This window comes from Xenopus tropicalis, chromosome 8 (assembly GCF_000004195.4).
Source record: "Xenopus tropicalis strain Nigerian chromosome 8, UCB_Xtro_10.0, whole genome shotgun sequence".
In the NCBI taxonomy this organism is placed as follows: domain Eukaryota; kingdom Metazoa; phylum Chordata; class Amphibia; order Anura; family Pipidae; genus Xenopus; species Xenopus tropicalis.
Genome location: NC_030684.2, coordinates 8,514,801 through 8,528,070, shown reverse-complemented (window position 1 = coordinate 8,528,070; position 13,270 = coordinate 8,514,801). Strand labels below are relative to the sequence as shown.

General features: G+C 43.5%; 1 protein-coding gene across 5 annotated transcripts in view; it reads left to right on the top strand.

The window, feature by feature from the left end:
• The window catches only part of phf19 (PHD finger protein 19), a 54,645-nt gene that overhangs the window by 2,299 nt on the left and 39,076 nt on the right, over positions 1 to 13,270 (top strand). For all 5 annotated transcript variants that reach the window (XM_031890547.1, XM_031890544.1, XM_031890545.1 and 2 more), the window contains exons 2-4: positions 4,354 to 4,553; positions 4,764 to 4,845; positions 8,906 to 9,001. In XM_031890547.1, the coding sequence (XP_031746407.1) occupies positions 4,371 to 4,553; positions 4,764 to 4,845; positions 8,906 to 9,001 (361 nt within the window). In that variant the 5' untranslated portion in view covers positions 4,354 to 4,370. The remainder of the gene's footprint in view (positions 1 to 4,353; positions 4,554 to 4,763; positions 4,846 to 8,905; positions 9,002 to 13,270) is intronic.

The following is a 13,270-nucleotide window of genomic DNA, read 5'->3' as shown; positions in this document are numbered from 1 at the left end:
TATATACTGCATTCAGGGATGTGTGTAGGAGGACTTGGGGGCACCCAGAAAATACTGAGCAGTACTGTATATAATGTATCTGCGCATACTGAGAATGGAATATGTGGGGCATTGTGCAGTTAGTGCCAGGGTAAATATCATTAAAGATAAGTGTAATCTCAAACATAATAATAATAATTGTTATCTTGAAACTGAGCCTGCCCACATGAGAGACTTACATTGTTCTGTTATTATATACAGTAGATACAATTGTTTCAAAATTATACATGATAAAACAAGTTTAGATAGGGTCTGTGACAGAATGCTCTGTTATACAGATAGCTAGAATCTCAGCCATAAAGCAGGGCAGGACTGCTGCTTACAATGGGGGGATCAGATAGGATCGGTGCCACTGTGACAGAATGCTCTGTTATACAGATAGCTAGAATCTCAGCCATAAAGCAGGGCAGGACTGCTGCTTACAATGGGGGGGGGGGGGTCAGATAGGATCTGTGCCACTGTGACAGAATGCTCTGTTATACAGATAGCTAGAATCTCAGCCATAAAGCAGGGCAGGACTGCTGCTTACAATGGGGGGATCAGATAGGATCTGTGCCACTGTGACAGAATGCTCTGTTATACAGATAGCTAGAATCTCAGCCATAAAGCAGGGCAGGACTGCTGCTTACTTGCCGGAAGCCTTGCTAGGATGTCGGTTGTGATGTTGACAGCTGGATCAGAAGCACCTACAGGGCAGGCAGCGAGAGAGGGAGGGATAGGAGGAAGGGAGGCGGAGGGCAGAAGGAAGTGTCAGTTGGCTTTGAACCTCAGGATGACTGATCTGAAAGCAGCAGTTTGTGGCCACAGGCAGAGAGTCGCTAGTGAAACTGCCGGCAAATATGTGGGGAGGCTGCACCAATTTGCCAACTTAGCGAAAAGCAAAACTATGGGAGGGGCCAGGGGAACCTATACTGGAGCCTCCCTGCAAAGGAAAATAAAACTCTAATGGTAATCATGAAATAGTGGTATCTGTAGGTGAGAGCACTACCCCTAGCCGTGTGTATCAGTGTGACTTACCTGCAACCCATAAATATCCCTAGTGATGTCATCGGCTGTAATCCCTACGTAATGATGTCACTCGCGTCTCACCTGGTGTAAAATATGAGGATATTGTATCCAATTGTAATTCAGCCTTTTTATTATTATTAACATTTATTTATAAAGCGCCAACACATTCCGCAGCGCTGTACAATAAGTGGGTTACATACATTGGACATACAGAGTAACATATAAAGCAATCAGTAACCGATACAGGAGGGGAAGGGAGCCCTGCCCAAAAGAGCTTACACTCTACAAGGAGTAACATATAAAGCAATCAGTAACCGATACAGGAGGGGAAGGGAGTCCTGCCCAAAAGAGCTTACACTCTACAAGGAGTAACATATAAAGCAATCAGTAACCGATACAGGAGGGGAAGGGAGCCCTGCCCAAAAGAGCTTACACTCTACAAGGAGTAACATATAAAGCAATCAGTAACCGATACAGGAGGGGAAGGGAGCCCTGCCCAAAAGAGCTTACACTCTACAAGGAGTAACATATAAAGCAATCAGTAACCGATACAGGAGGGGAAGGGAGCCCTGCCCAAAAGAGCTTACACTCTACAAGGAGTAACATATAAAGCAATCAGTAACCGATACAAGAGGGGAAGGGAGCCCTGCCCAAAAGAGCTTACACTCTACAAGGAGTAACATATAAAGCAATCAATAACCGATACAGGAGGGGAAGAGAGCCCTGCCCCAAAGAGCTTACAATCTACAAGGAGTAACAAATAAAGCAATCAGTAACCGATACAGGAGGGGAAGGGAGCCCTGCCCAAAAGAGCTTACAATCTACAAGGACAAAGGGTTGAGACGCAAGGTGTGTTTAGGCACAGGGCTGCAGGCTGAGTTATACAGGGAACTCTGAGTATCACTCGTGTATTATAAGGGATAATGTACCCCCTACTGTTAATGATAAGGATATTAGCAGTCACTGAGGGGTTCTGTGCCCATATAAAGGCACAAGGCTGCAGGCTGAGTTATACAGGGAACTCTGAGTATCACTCGTGTATTATAAGGGATAATGTACCCCCTACTGTAAATGATAAGGATATTAGCAGTCACTGAGGGGTTCTGTGCCCATATAAAGGCACAAGGCTGCAGACTGAGTTATACAGGGGACTCTGAGTATCACTCATGTATTATAAGGGATAATGTACCCCCTACTGTAAATGATAAGGATATTAGCAGTCACTGAGGGGTTCTGTGCCCATATAAAGGCACAAGGCTGCAGGCTGAGTTACACAGGGAACTCTGAGTATCACCTATGTGCTTTGCTGAAATGGCCGTACCCTTTGCACTCCTTACTTCCTGTTCATGAATAGTTTAAAGGGTTGACAGGGGGGAATGAACCGGCACCTCCTTGAGAAATGTAAGTTATTTGAGTTATGGCAGTGTGCCCTTTCCTATGAGTGTGTCGCACTAGTGCAGCTGAGTCATAGCTCGACTGTTTTGGCTTCCTGTGCGGCGCTCTAGGAAGCAGAATGGGCCCGGCGTGCTTATTTAAAGGGAAAGTAAACTTTGCAGAAATGTTTTAAGAGTGAAGGGCTGGCTGCTGTCTTCCAGGGCATATCTATTCCCATAATCCTTAGCTTTTCTCTATACCCTCCCCGTCCCGTTTGAACCCCTGCACTGTGATTCTACTAAAAAGTGATCTCCGAGATGGCAATACGCTAGCACAGAATAAACAACAAGCCAATCAGGTACCTTAATTCTTACAGCAGGTTTGTTTATGGCAGAGAGAGAGAATTTACAATTGGTCTTCAATTTTTTTTTTTTTTCTTTACTAAGGTTTATTTTTAGTTATTTAGCTTTTTGTTTAGCAGCTCTCCAGTTGGGTTTTTCAGCATCTCTGGTTGTTAGGGTCTTATTTACCCTAGCAACCAGGATATGGTTTGAACGAGAGACAGGAATATGAATAGAAAGATAATTATTAAAAAGTAACAATAACATTGTAGCCTCACAGGGCAATAGCTTTTGATTGCCGGGGTCAGTGACCCCCATTTGAAAGCCGGAAAGATGTACAATAATTCAAAACTATAGCAAATAAATGATGAAGACCAATTACAAAGTTGCTAGGAATATGGCTTTATAATACATAAACATGGGATGCTCGGGGCCTGAGGTTTTCCGGATAAGGGGTCTTTCTTTAATTTGGATCTTCTACCTTGCTAAGTCTGCTAAAAAAAAATATTTAAACAGTAATTAAACCTAATAGGATTGTTCTGCCCCCAATAAGGGGTAATTATATCTTAGTTGGGAACAAGTACAGGTACTGTTTTATTATTACAGAGAAAAGGGAATCATTTAACCATTAAATAAACCCAATAGGGCTGTTCTGCCCCAATAAGGGGTAATTATATCTTAGTTGGGATCAAGTACAGGTACTGTTTTATTATTACAGAGAAAAGGGAATCATTTAACCATTAAATAAACCCAATAGGGCTGTTCTGCCCCAATAAGGGGTAATTATATCTTAGTTGGGATCAAGTACAGGTACTGTTTTATTATTACAGAGAAAAGGGAATCATTTAAACATTAAATAAACCCAATAGGGCTGTTCTGCCCCCAATAAGGGGTAATTATATCTTAGTTGGGATCAAGTACAGGTACTGTTTTATTATTACAGAGAAAAGGGAATCATTTAACCATTAAATAAACCCAATAGGGCTGTTCTGCCCCCAATAAGGGGTAATTATATCTTAGTTGGGATCAAGTACAGGTACTGTTTTATTATTACAGAGAAAAAGGAATCATTTAACCATGAAATAAACCCAATAGGGCTGTTCTGCCCCCAATAAGGGGTAATTATATCTTAATTGGGATCAAGTACAGGTACTGTTTTATTATTACAGAGAAAAAGGAAATCATTTTTAAAAATGTGAATTATGTGACTAAAATGGTGTCTATGGGAGATAACCTTTCCGTAATTCGTAACTTTCTGGATAATGGGTTTCCGGATAAGGGGTCTGATACCTGTACCAAAAGTTAACCTGAAGGTAAACGGACACATCTTATCGCACAAGCCCCTGATTGGGATTAGCGGCCGCCTGTAGAATATCTGCAAAACCAGACGTCATTGCCAAATCCTCCTACTCTTCTTACCACAATGTATAAAATCTGATAGTCCTGTTATTCATCATTGTACGTGTATTTGCAGAATATGAGACGGCAGAACCGTCGGCGAGCCCAGGGCTAATTAAAATGGACTGGACTATAAAATAACAGGTATTGGTAGGATGTAGTTGGTAACAAGTATCTCTCGTTCTGCTCATAGAAACCCCTTTGGAGGTGATGGAGAAGGTTGGCTTGGAATCAGCTGGGCAAGATGTCTACTCCAACTGTGGCCACCTACAGCAGCCGGGCAGGGACGCCTTCAGGCAGGGGTGCTCTGAGCTTATGGTCTCCCAGGCTGAAGGGCAGTACGTGCTGTGTCGCTGGACAGACGGACTCTACTACCTGGGCAAAATAAAGAGGGTAAGTCTGAGATGCACCCGTGTAGCTGAAACTGATATATATATATATATATATATATATATATATATATATATATATATATATATATATATATATATATATATATATATATATATATATATATATATATATATATATATATATATATATATATATATATATATATATATATATACCTTTTAGCTAAAAATGTCTTCATTACTGTTGCAGGTAAGCAGTTCCAAGCAGAGCTGTCTCGTCACATTTGAGGACAACTCAAAATACTGGGTTCTTTTTAAAGATATTCAGCATGGTAAGAAGGTTTATTGTATACCGCAAATATGACTTCCCCTTGAAAAGGGGTTGTTTACAGTTTGAGTTCATTTTTAGTATGATGTAGAGAGTGATTATTCGGAGACCATTTGCAATTGGTCTTCATTTTTTATTATTTATTTTCAGTTCAGGAGCTCTCCAGTTTGGAGTTTCAGCAGCTCTTTGGTTGCTAGGGTCCAGGTTACCTAGCAGCAAAGGAGTGGTTTGGACGAGAGACTGGTATATGAAAAGGAGAGGGCCTGAATAGAAAAGTAACAATAAAACTGTTTTTTGGCCACCGGCGTCAGTGACCCCCATTTAAAAACAGCAAAGAGTTGAAAGAAGAAGGCAAAAACTATAACAAATAAATAATAAAGACCAATTGAAAAGTTGCTAAGAATTGGCCAATCTGTAACATACTAAAAGTTAACTTAAAGGTAAACCACCCCTTTAGTATCTTATATTTGGCCATTCATGTCATTTTTGCCCCTACTGTAAATGATAAGGATATTAGCAGTCACTGAGGGGTTCTGTGCCCATATAAAGGCACAAGGCTACAGGCTGAGTTATACAGGGAACTCTGAGTATCACTCATGTATTATAAGGGATAATGTACCCCCTACTGTAAATGATAAGGATATTAGCAGTCACTGAGGGGTTCTGTGCCCCCCATATAAAGGCACAAGGCTGCAGGCTGAGTTATACAGGGAACTCTGAGTATCACTCATGTATTATAAGGGATACTGTACCCCCTACTGTAAATGATAAGGATATTAGCAGTCACTGAGGGGTTCTGTGCCCCCCATATAAAGGCACAAGGCTGCAGGCTGAGTTATACAGGGAACTCTGAGTATCACTCATGTATTATAAGGGATAATGTACCCCCTACTGTAAATGATAAGGATATTAGAAGTTACTGAGGGGTTCTGTGAACATAAACCGGTCTAGTGTTGGACATGCAGTCTTGCTCATAAGGCGGCAGTGACTAATATTTCTGTATGATGAGTAACTCCTTATCTGTTAACTTGAGAGACTGGAGGAAGGGAAGGGCTCCTTTATCCAGAGATAGTTTTGTAGTGCACCAATAGAAAATTGCCAGACTAGAAGTGGCCAAAAAATAGTCTTAGTATTAGTACATATTGGCTTAGACATCCCCCTTCTTAAAGGGATACTGTAATGATTTTTATGGGGTACTTTTTATTTCCTTTTAATGACACTGTTACACAGCAGATAATTCCCTCTGCCATTTAACTTTTTATTCTTGTACCAACAAATGTATTTGTAGCTGTAATATTTTTGTGTAGGCGCCATCTCAGTGCCTTGTGCCTGAGTCTGAGCTTTCAGCCAGCGCTACACATTAGAACTGCTTTCAGCTAACCTATTGTTTCTCCTACTCCCATGTAACTGGAGGAGTCCCAAGCCGGACTTGGATTTCTTACTATTGAGTGCTATTCTGATCCCTACTGGGAGCTGCTATCTTGCTCCCTTCCCATTGTTCTGCTGATCGGCTGCTGGGGGTGAGGGGGGGGGGATATCACTCCAACTTGCAGCGCAGCAGTAAAGTGTGCCTGAGTCTGAGCTTTCAGAAGGAGCCAGCGCTACACATTAAAACTGCTTTCAGCTAACCTGTTGTTTCGCCTACTCCCATGTAACTGGAGGAGTCCCAAGCTGGACTTGGATTTCTTACTATTGAGTGCTATTCTGATACCTACTGGGAGCTGCTATCTTGCTCCCTTCCCATTGTAGCCAATAACTCAGAACATGCTACTTTAACATACAAGCCCAAATGGGATCACCTTAAATATACTCTGGTTTATAATAATGCCCCAGCATCACTCATTTATAGAAAAGCCAGTTTCACTCCTGTTATAATTGTGCCCTTGCCAGCCAATGAACTTTCAGCTTGTGGTTTTTATCATTTTGGGGGCATATTTTTATATTTAGCTGTTAGTTTTCATTTGAGAGTTCACATTGCACTGCAAGGGTCTGTGTCAAACAGAAACTTTCCAACACTTCAATTGTTCAAATAGTGATTGTTCTAAATATAACAAGATAGTTTGCATTCTATGTACAGTACAGTTATCGGACCCCTTATCCGCAAAGCCATTACTAATAACTAAGATATAATTACCCCTTATTGGGGGCAGAACAGCCTTATTGGGTTTATTTCATGGTTAAATGATTCCCTTTTCTCTGTAATAATAAAACAGTACCTGTACTTGATCCCAACTAAGATATAATTACCCCTTATTGGGGGCAGAACAGCCTTATTGGGTTTATTTAATGGTTAAATGATTCCCTTTTCTCTGTAATAATAAAACAGTACCTGTACTTGATCCCAACTAAGATATAATTGCCCCTTATTGGGGGTACCGAGCATTCTGAATAATGGATCCCATACCTGTAAATGGAGATTTAGGGATACACAATAGAGGGAGCAGACCCCCGCTAGTAAATCCCTGAGCCCTGCCAGCTCTTAGATAGGAGAGTTTGGGTCTAGCGGGAATGTATAAGCCGCGACAGAGTGGGCAGAGTAACGGAGCCGGGGGCTGCTAGAGTTTTCTACTCTGCGCTGTGCCCATCTGGAGATTATTTTTGCAGGGGGGCCCAGTGCGGAATCATTATGCCACTGGGGATAAACAAGGCAACTTTGCAGCAATGGCACAGAGCATACCCGCTATAGCTGGAAACATTATCAGATATTGTTCTGTTGGACGGGGGGGGGGGGGGTTATGGACGTGCAGAACAGGGAGAATATTCCTGCTTATGTCATTCTGTAACCCAGCGAGCCTGATCGATGCACCACAAGGCTGCGGTTCCACTTCTGCCGTTGGTGATGCAAGGAGTCGGGGGGAGCGTGCCAAACAGACGTACGCTGCCTGAATGCAGAAGCAGATGTGGGCTCCTCCGAGCTGAGGAAAAACAGGAGTTGGAAGTCAATACAAATCCAGATGGGACCTTAAGAGAATAGGAAACCAGCGAGCATCCTAAATTACAAAAACTATATATACTTTTTCCTCGTTTAAGGGGATATCTGCCCTAAAACAGTTTTTTGCCTAATAAAAGAAAAAGTAATACTAAGCAACTTCCCAACATCCATTCATTCCTCATTTTCACTGGGTTTATAGTTATGTGTAACTGTCAATGTGTCTGTCCCTTTCCCTTCCCTGCACTGCTGGTTCTGACTCCTGATACAACTCCCCAATATCCATTCATTCCTCATTCTCACTGGGTTTATAGTTATGTGTAACTGTCAATGTGTCTGTCCCTTTCCCTTCCCTGCACTGCTGGTTCTGACTCCTGATACAACTCCCCAATATCCATTCATTCCTCATTCTCACTGGGTTTATAGTTATGTGTAACTGTCACTGTGTATGTCCCTTTCCCTTCCCTGCACTGCTGGTTCTGACTCCTGATACAACTCCCCAATATCCATTCATTCCTCATTCTCACTGGGTTTATAGTTATGTGTAACTGTCACTGTGTCTGTCCCTTTCCCTTCCCTGCACTGCTGGTTCTGACTCCTGATACAACTCCCCAATATCCATTCATTCCTCATTCTCACTGGGTTTATAGTTATGTGTAACTGTCACTGTGTCTGTCCCTTTCCCTTCCCTGCACTGCTGGTTCTGACTCCTGATACAACTCCCCAATATCCATTCATTCCTCATTCTCACTGGGTTTATAGTTATGTGTAACTGTCACTGTGTCTGTCCCTTTCCCTTCTCTGCACTGCTGGTTCTGACTCCTGATGCAACTTTCCAATATTGTAGCCAACTTGCTGAAAATTAGGTTAATGAGAAGAGTTCTTGGGATGTTGCTCTGCTTAGAACTGACCAGACAAATGTCAGATGACTCTTCCCCGCTCACTAAATTTATTCTCTAAGCAGAGCACCATCAGAAGACTTTCCTTTTCTCATGAAATTACTCACCCCAATACTTCATGTTGTTTTCTAGATGACATAAATGCTACTTATTCTGTATATTTTTGTAGTTATTGATGAGCTTCATAAACTTCAGCCATATTTTTATATTTGATATTTTCTGTTTTTTGCCCACAGCGGGGGTCCCTGGGGAACAGCCGAAGTGTAACGTCTGTACAGGCAAATCGTCCCTACCTCTGAATGAAATTCTCATCTGCGGGAAGTGTGGCTTGGGTAAGTGTTGCCATGGGTTAGATCGGTTCTGGACTGTCTATGGCAACTTACAACCGCCCCTCTGGCCTTTGCCAGAATCCACAGGTTTCCAGACCAGATCTGGGTTAGATTTATTTATTTTTATATTTTTTTTCACCCCTATTTTCTATAAACAAAAGCGGTTAACTGTCTGCGGCTTGAAAGGTATGTGCTGTAGGGTCGAGGTGATGGGTTCTAGATTAGGAGATGATGATTGCCAAGGTGAAGTCAAGGAATTGCCATACATGGGGATATTGGCTCGGCCCCTCCAGTCTGAGTCAGCAACTTCCAAAAAATATCTTATTTTTTTTTTTAAACATATATAGTTGAAAAGACTCCACTTGAAAACTAACTAGTCTATTCCTGACTTATATAAACCATTTCCCACCCACATAAGGCTTGTTGTATCATGTTAAGTGATAGAGGTACTTCCCAGAGTCGTTTTGTTGAATAGAGAGGATTTCAAGTCCCAGAATCCATCCCTTTACAATGAAGTGGGTATATTTGCCCTTTATGGTAGACTCCCTGCCTGTGCAAGGATTGTATGAGTTAAGGTGGCCATACACGGGCCGATTCAAGCTACTGATATCGGTCCCTTAGACAGATTCGGCAGCTTATCGCCACGTGTAGGGGCACAAACGACGGGTCTGCCCGACCGACCTCTTGCCTGAAATCGGACAGATATCAATCGGGCAGGTTAAAAAAAATTTAGTCGGATCGGGGACCGCAACGGCTCGTTGATGTGGTCCCTGAACCGACTGCGCCGATTATCGATATTCACCCGATATCGCCCACCCGTAGGTGTATGGCCACCTTTAGTCACTTTTTAGTCTCTTTGAAACCACCCTAAACTGCACCCATTTTAAGGTGGCGATCAGGTCTGGAGTGGGATTCCATATAGGCTCTGGTGTTCTAACTACATACAGTGGAGGAAATAATTATTTGACCCCTCACTGATTTTGTAAGTTTGTCCAATGACAAAGAAATGAAAAGTCTCAGAACAGTATCATTTCAATGGTAGGTTTAACAGTGGCAGATAGCACATCAAAAGGAAAATCGAAAAAATAACTTTAAATAAAAGATAGCAACTGATTTGCATTTCATTGAGTGAAATAAGTTTTTGAACCCTCTAACAAAAAAAGACTTAATACTTAGTGGAAAAACCCTTGTTTGCAAGCACAGAGGTCAAACGTTTCTTGTAATTGATGACCAAGTTTGCGCATTTTTTAGGAGGAATGTTGGTCCCACTCCTCTTTGCAGATCATCTCTAAATCCCTAAGGTTTCGAGGCTGTCTCTGTGCAACTCTGAGCTTGAGCTCCCTCCATAGGTTTTCTATTGGATTAAGGTCCGGAGACTGACTAGGCCACTCCATGACCTTAATGTGCTTCTTCTTGAGCCACTCCTTTGTTGCCTTTGCTGTATGTTTTGGGTCATTGTCGTGCTGGAACACCCATCCACGACCCATTTTCAGTTTCCTGGCAGAGGGAAGGAGGTTGTTGTTCAGGATTTCACGATACATGGCTCCGTCCATTTTCCCGTTAATGCGAATAAGTTGTCCTGTGCCCTTAGCAGAAAAACACCCCCAAAGCAAAATGTTTCCACCCCCATGCTTGACGGTGGGGACGGTGTTTTGGGGGTCATAGGCAGCATTTTTCTTCCTCCAAACACAGCGAGTTGAGTTAATGCCTAAGAGCTCTATTTTGGTCTCATCAGACCACAGCACCTTCTCCCAGTCACTCACAGAATCATTCAGGTGTTCATTGGCAAACTTCAGACAGGCCTGCACATGTGCCTTCTTGAGCAGGGGGACCTTGCGAGCCCTGCAGGATTTTAATCCATTGCGGTGTAATGTGTTTCCAATGGTTTTCTTGGTGACTGTGGTCCCTGCTAATTTGAGGTCATTAACTAACTCCTCCCGTGTAGTTCTAGGATGCTTTTTCACCTTTCTCAGAATCATTGACACCCCACGAGGTGAGATCTTGCGTGGAGCCCCAGAGCGAGGTCGATTGATGGTCATTTTGTGCTCCTTCCATTTTCGAACAATCGCACCAACAGTTGTCACCTTCTCTCCCAGCTTCTTGCTAATGGTTTTGTAGCCCATTCCAGCCTTGTGCAGGTCTCCAATTTTGTCTCTGACATCCTTGGACAGCTCTTTGGTCTTTCCCATGTTGGAGAGTTTGGAGTCTGCTTGATTGATTGATTCTGTGGACAGGTGTCTTTTATACAGGTGACTAGTTAAGACAGGTGTCCTTAATGAGGTTGACTAATTGAGTAGAAGTGTCTAACCACTCTGTGGGAGCCAGAACTCTTAATGGTTGGTAGGGGTTCAAAAACTTATTTCACTCAATGAAATGCAAATCAGTTGCTATCTTTTATTTAAAGTTATTTTTTCGATTTTCCTTTTGATGTGCTATCTGCCACTGTTAAAATAAACCTACCATTGAAATGATACTGTTCTGAGACTTTTCATTTCTTTGTCATTGGACAAACTTACAAAATCAGTGAGGGGTCAAATAATTATTTCCTCCACTGTAGAGGCCCAAACTGCCCCCCACCGGCGCAAAAAATAGTGACTGTCTATAGCATCTTACAGCAGCCCCCCTGGCATTCCCAGTACCCAGAGGCACAAACAGCCCCCCCAGCCCAATAAATAGTGACTGTCTGTGGCACCTTACAGCCCCCCTGGCATTCCCAGTACCCAGAGACACAAACAGCCCCCCAGCCCAATAAATAGTGACTGTCTGTGGCACCTTACAGCCCCCCTGGCATTCCCAGTACCCAGAGGCACAAACAGCCCCCCCAGCCCAATAAATAGTGACTGTCTGTGGCACCTTACAGCCCCCTGGCATTCCCAGTACCCAGAGGCACAAACAGCCCCCCCCAACCCAATAAATAGTGACTGTCTGTGGCACCTTACAGCCCCCTGGCATTCCCAGTACCCTGAGGCACAAACAGCACCCCCCCCCCAGCCCAATAAATAGTGACTGTCTGTGGCACCTTACAGCCCCCCTGGCATTCCCAGTACCCAGAGGCACAAACAGCCCCCCCAGCCCAATAAATAGTGACTGTGGCACCTTACAGCCCCTGGCATTCCCAGTACCCACAGATTGCCAGTCCAGACCTGTTGCCGATCCACAGGGACCCAAAAGAGACCTAAAGGAAAAGCCTACTGCTCAGCTGTGTCTGTGTGGGGCCACGGCTGCACATATAAGGGGGGGTGATAGAAGATCTTTCTTGGCTCCAGCGTTAGTCATTTGTCTGTTATATTAAACTTTCCCAGAAACGGTATGAGAACAGACCTAAGCTGCCCTGAAATTTTATTGGAGACCCAGGTGCTCTGGAACCACAGTCTGTACATCTGCTACATACGTTCCCCTGACCCTTTCCTGCCTAACACTCATTCTGTTCTCTGTCTGGAGATACAGCAGTGTTTTATTTCATGTACTATGGAATCGAACACTCTCATTACTACTCTGCATCGAGATCATATCTGCAGTATGCATAGTCGTTATTAGTGCTAAAAAGACACCTAACCTAATTAGCTCTGCATTTAATTTTACAATATGAAGAAGTCTATGGCAGGCCCAGACTGGCAATCTGTGAGTTCTGGCTAATGCCAGGGGGGCTGCTGTAAGGTGCCACAGACAGTCACTATTTATTGGGCTGGGGGGGCTGTTTGTGCCTCTGGGAATGCCAGGGGGGCTGTAAGGTGCCACAGACAGTCACTATTTATTGGGCTGGGGGGGGGGCTGTTTGTGCCTCTGGGTACTGGGAATGCCAGGGGGGCTGTAAGGTGCCACAGACAGTCACTATTTATTGGGCTGGGGGGCTGTTTGTGCCTCTGGGTACTGGGAATGCCAGGGGGCTGTAAGGTGCCACAGACAGTCACTATTTATTGGGCTGGGGGGGGGGCTGTTTGTGCCTCTGGGTACTGGGAATGCCAGGGGGGCTGTAAGGTGCCACAGACAGTCACTATTTATTGGGCTGGGGGGGGGCTGTTTGGACCTATTTGAAAGCACAGTTCAGACCTGGTCTATGAGTCCATAACCTGGCTAGGGTAAAATGTTCTCAGAGGGCCACATGCAACTGGTGGGCCCTACCGCTCTGACTGAGGCAAGGAAGAACCCCATAATAAGCTTAAAGGGGTAGTTCACCTTTAATATAATTATTGGTATGTTATAGGATGACCTATTCTAAGCAACTTATAAGTTGGTCTTCATTACTTATTTGTGATAGCTTTTGAATTATTT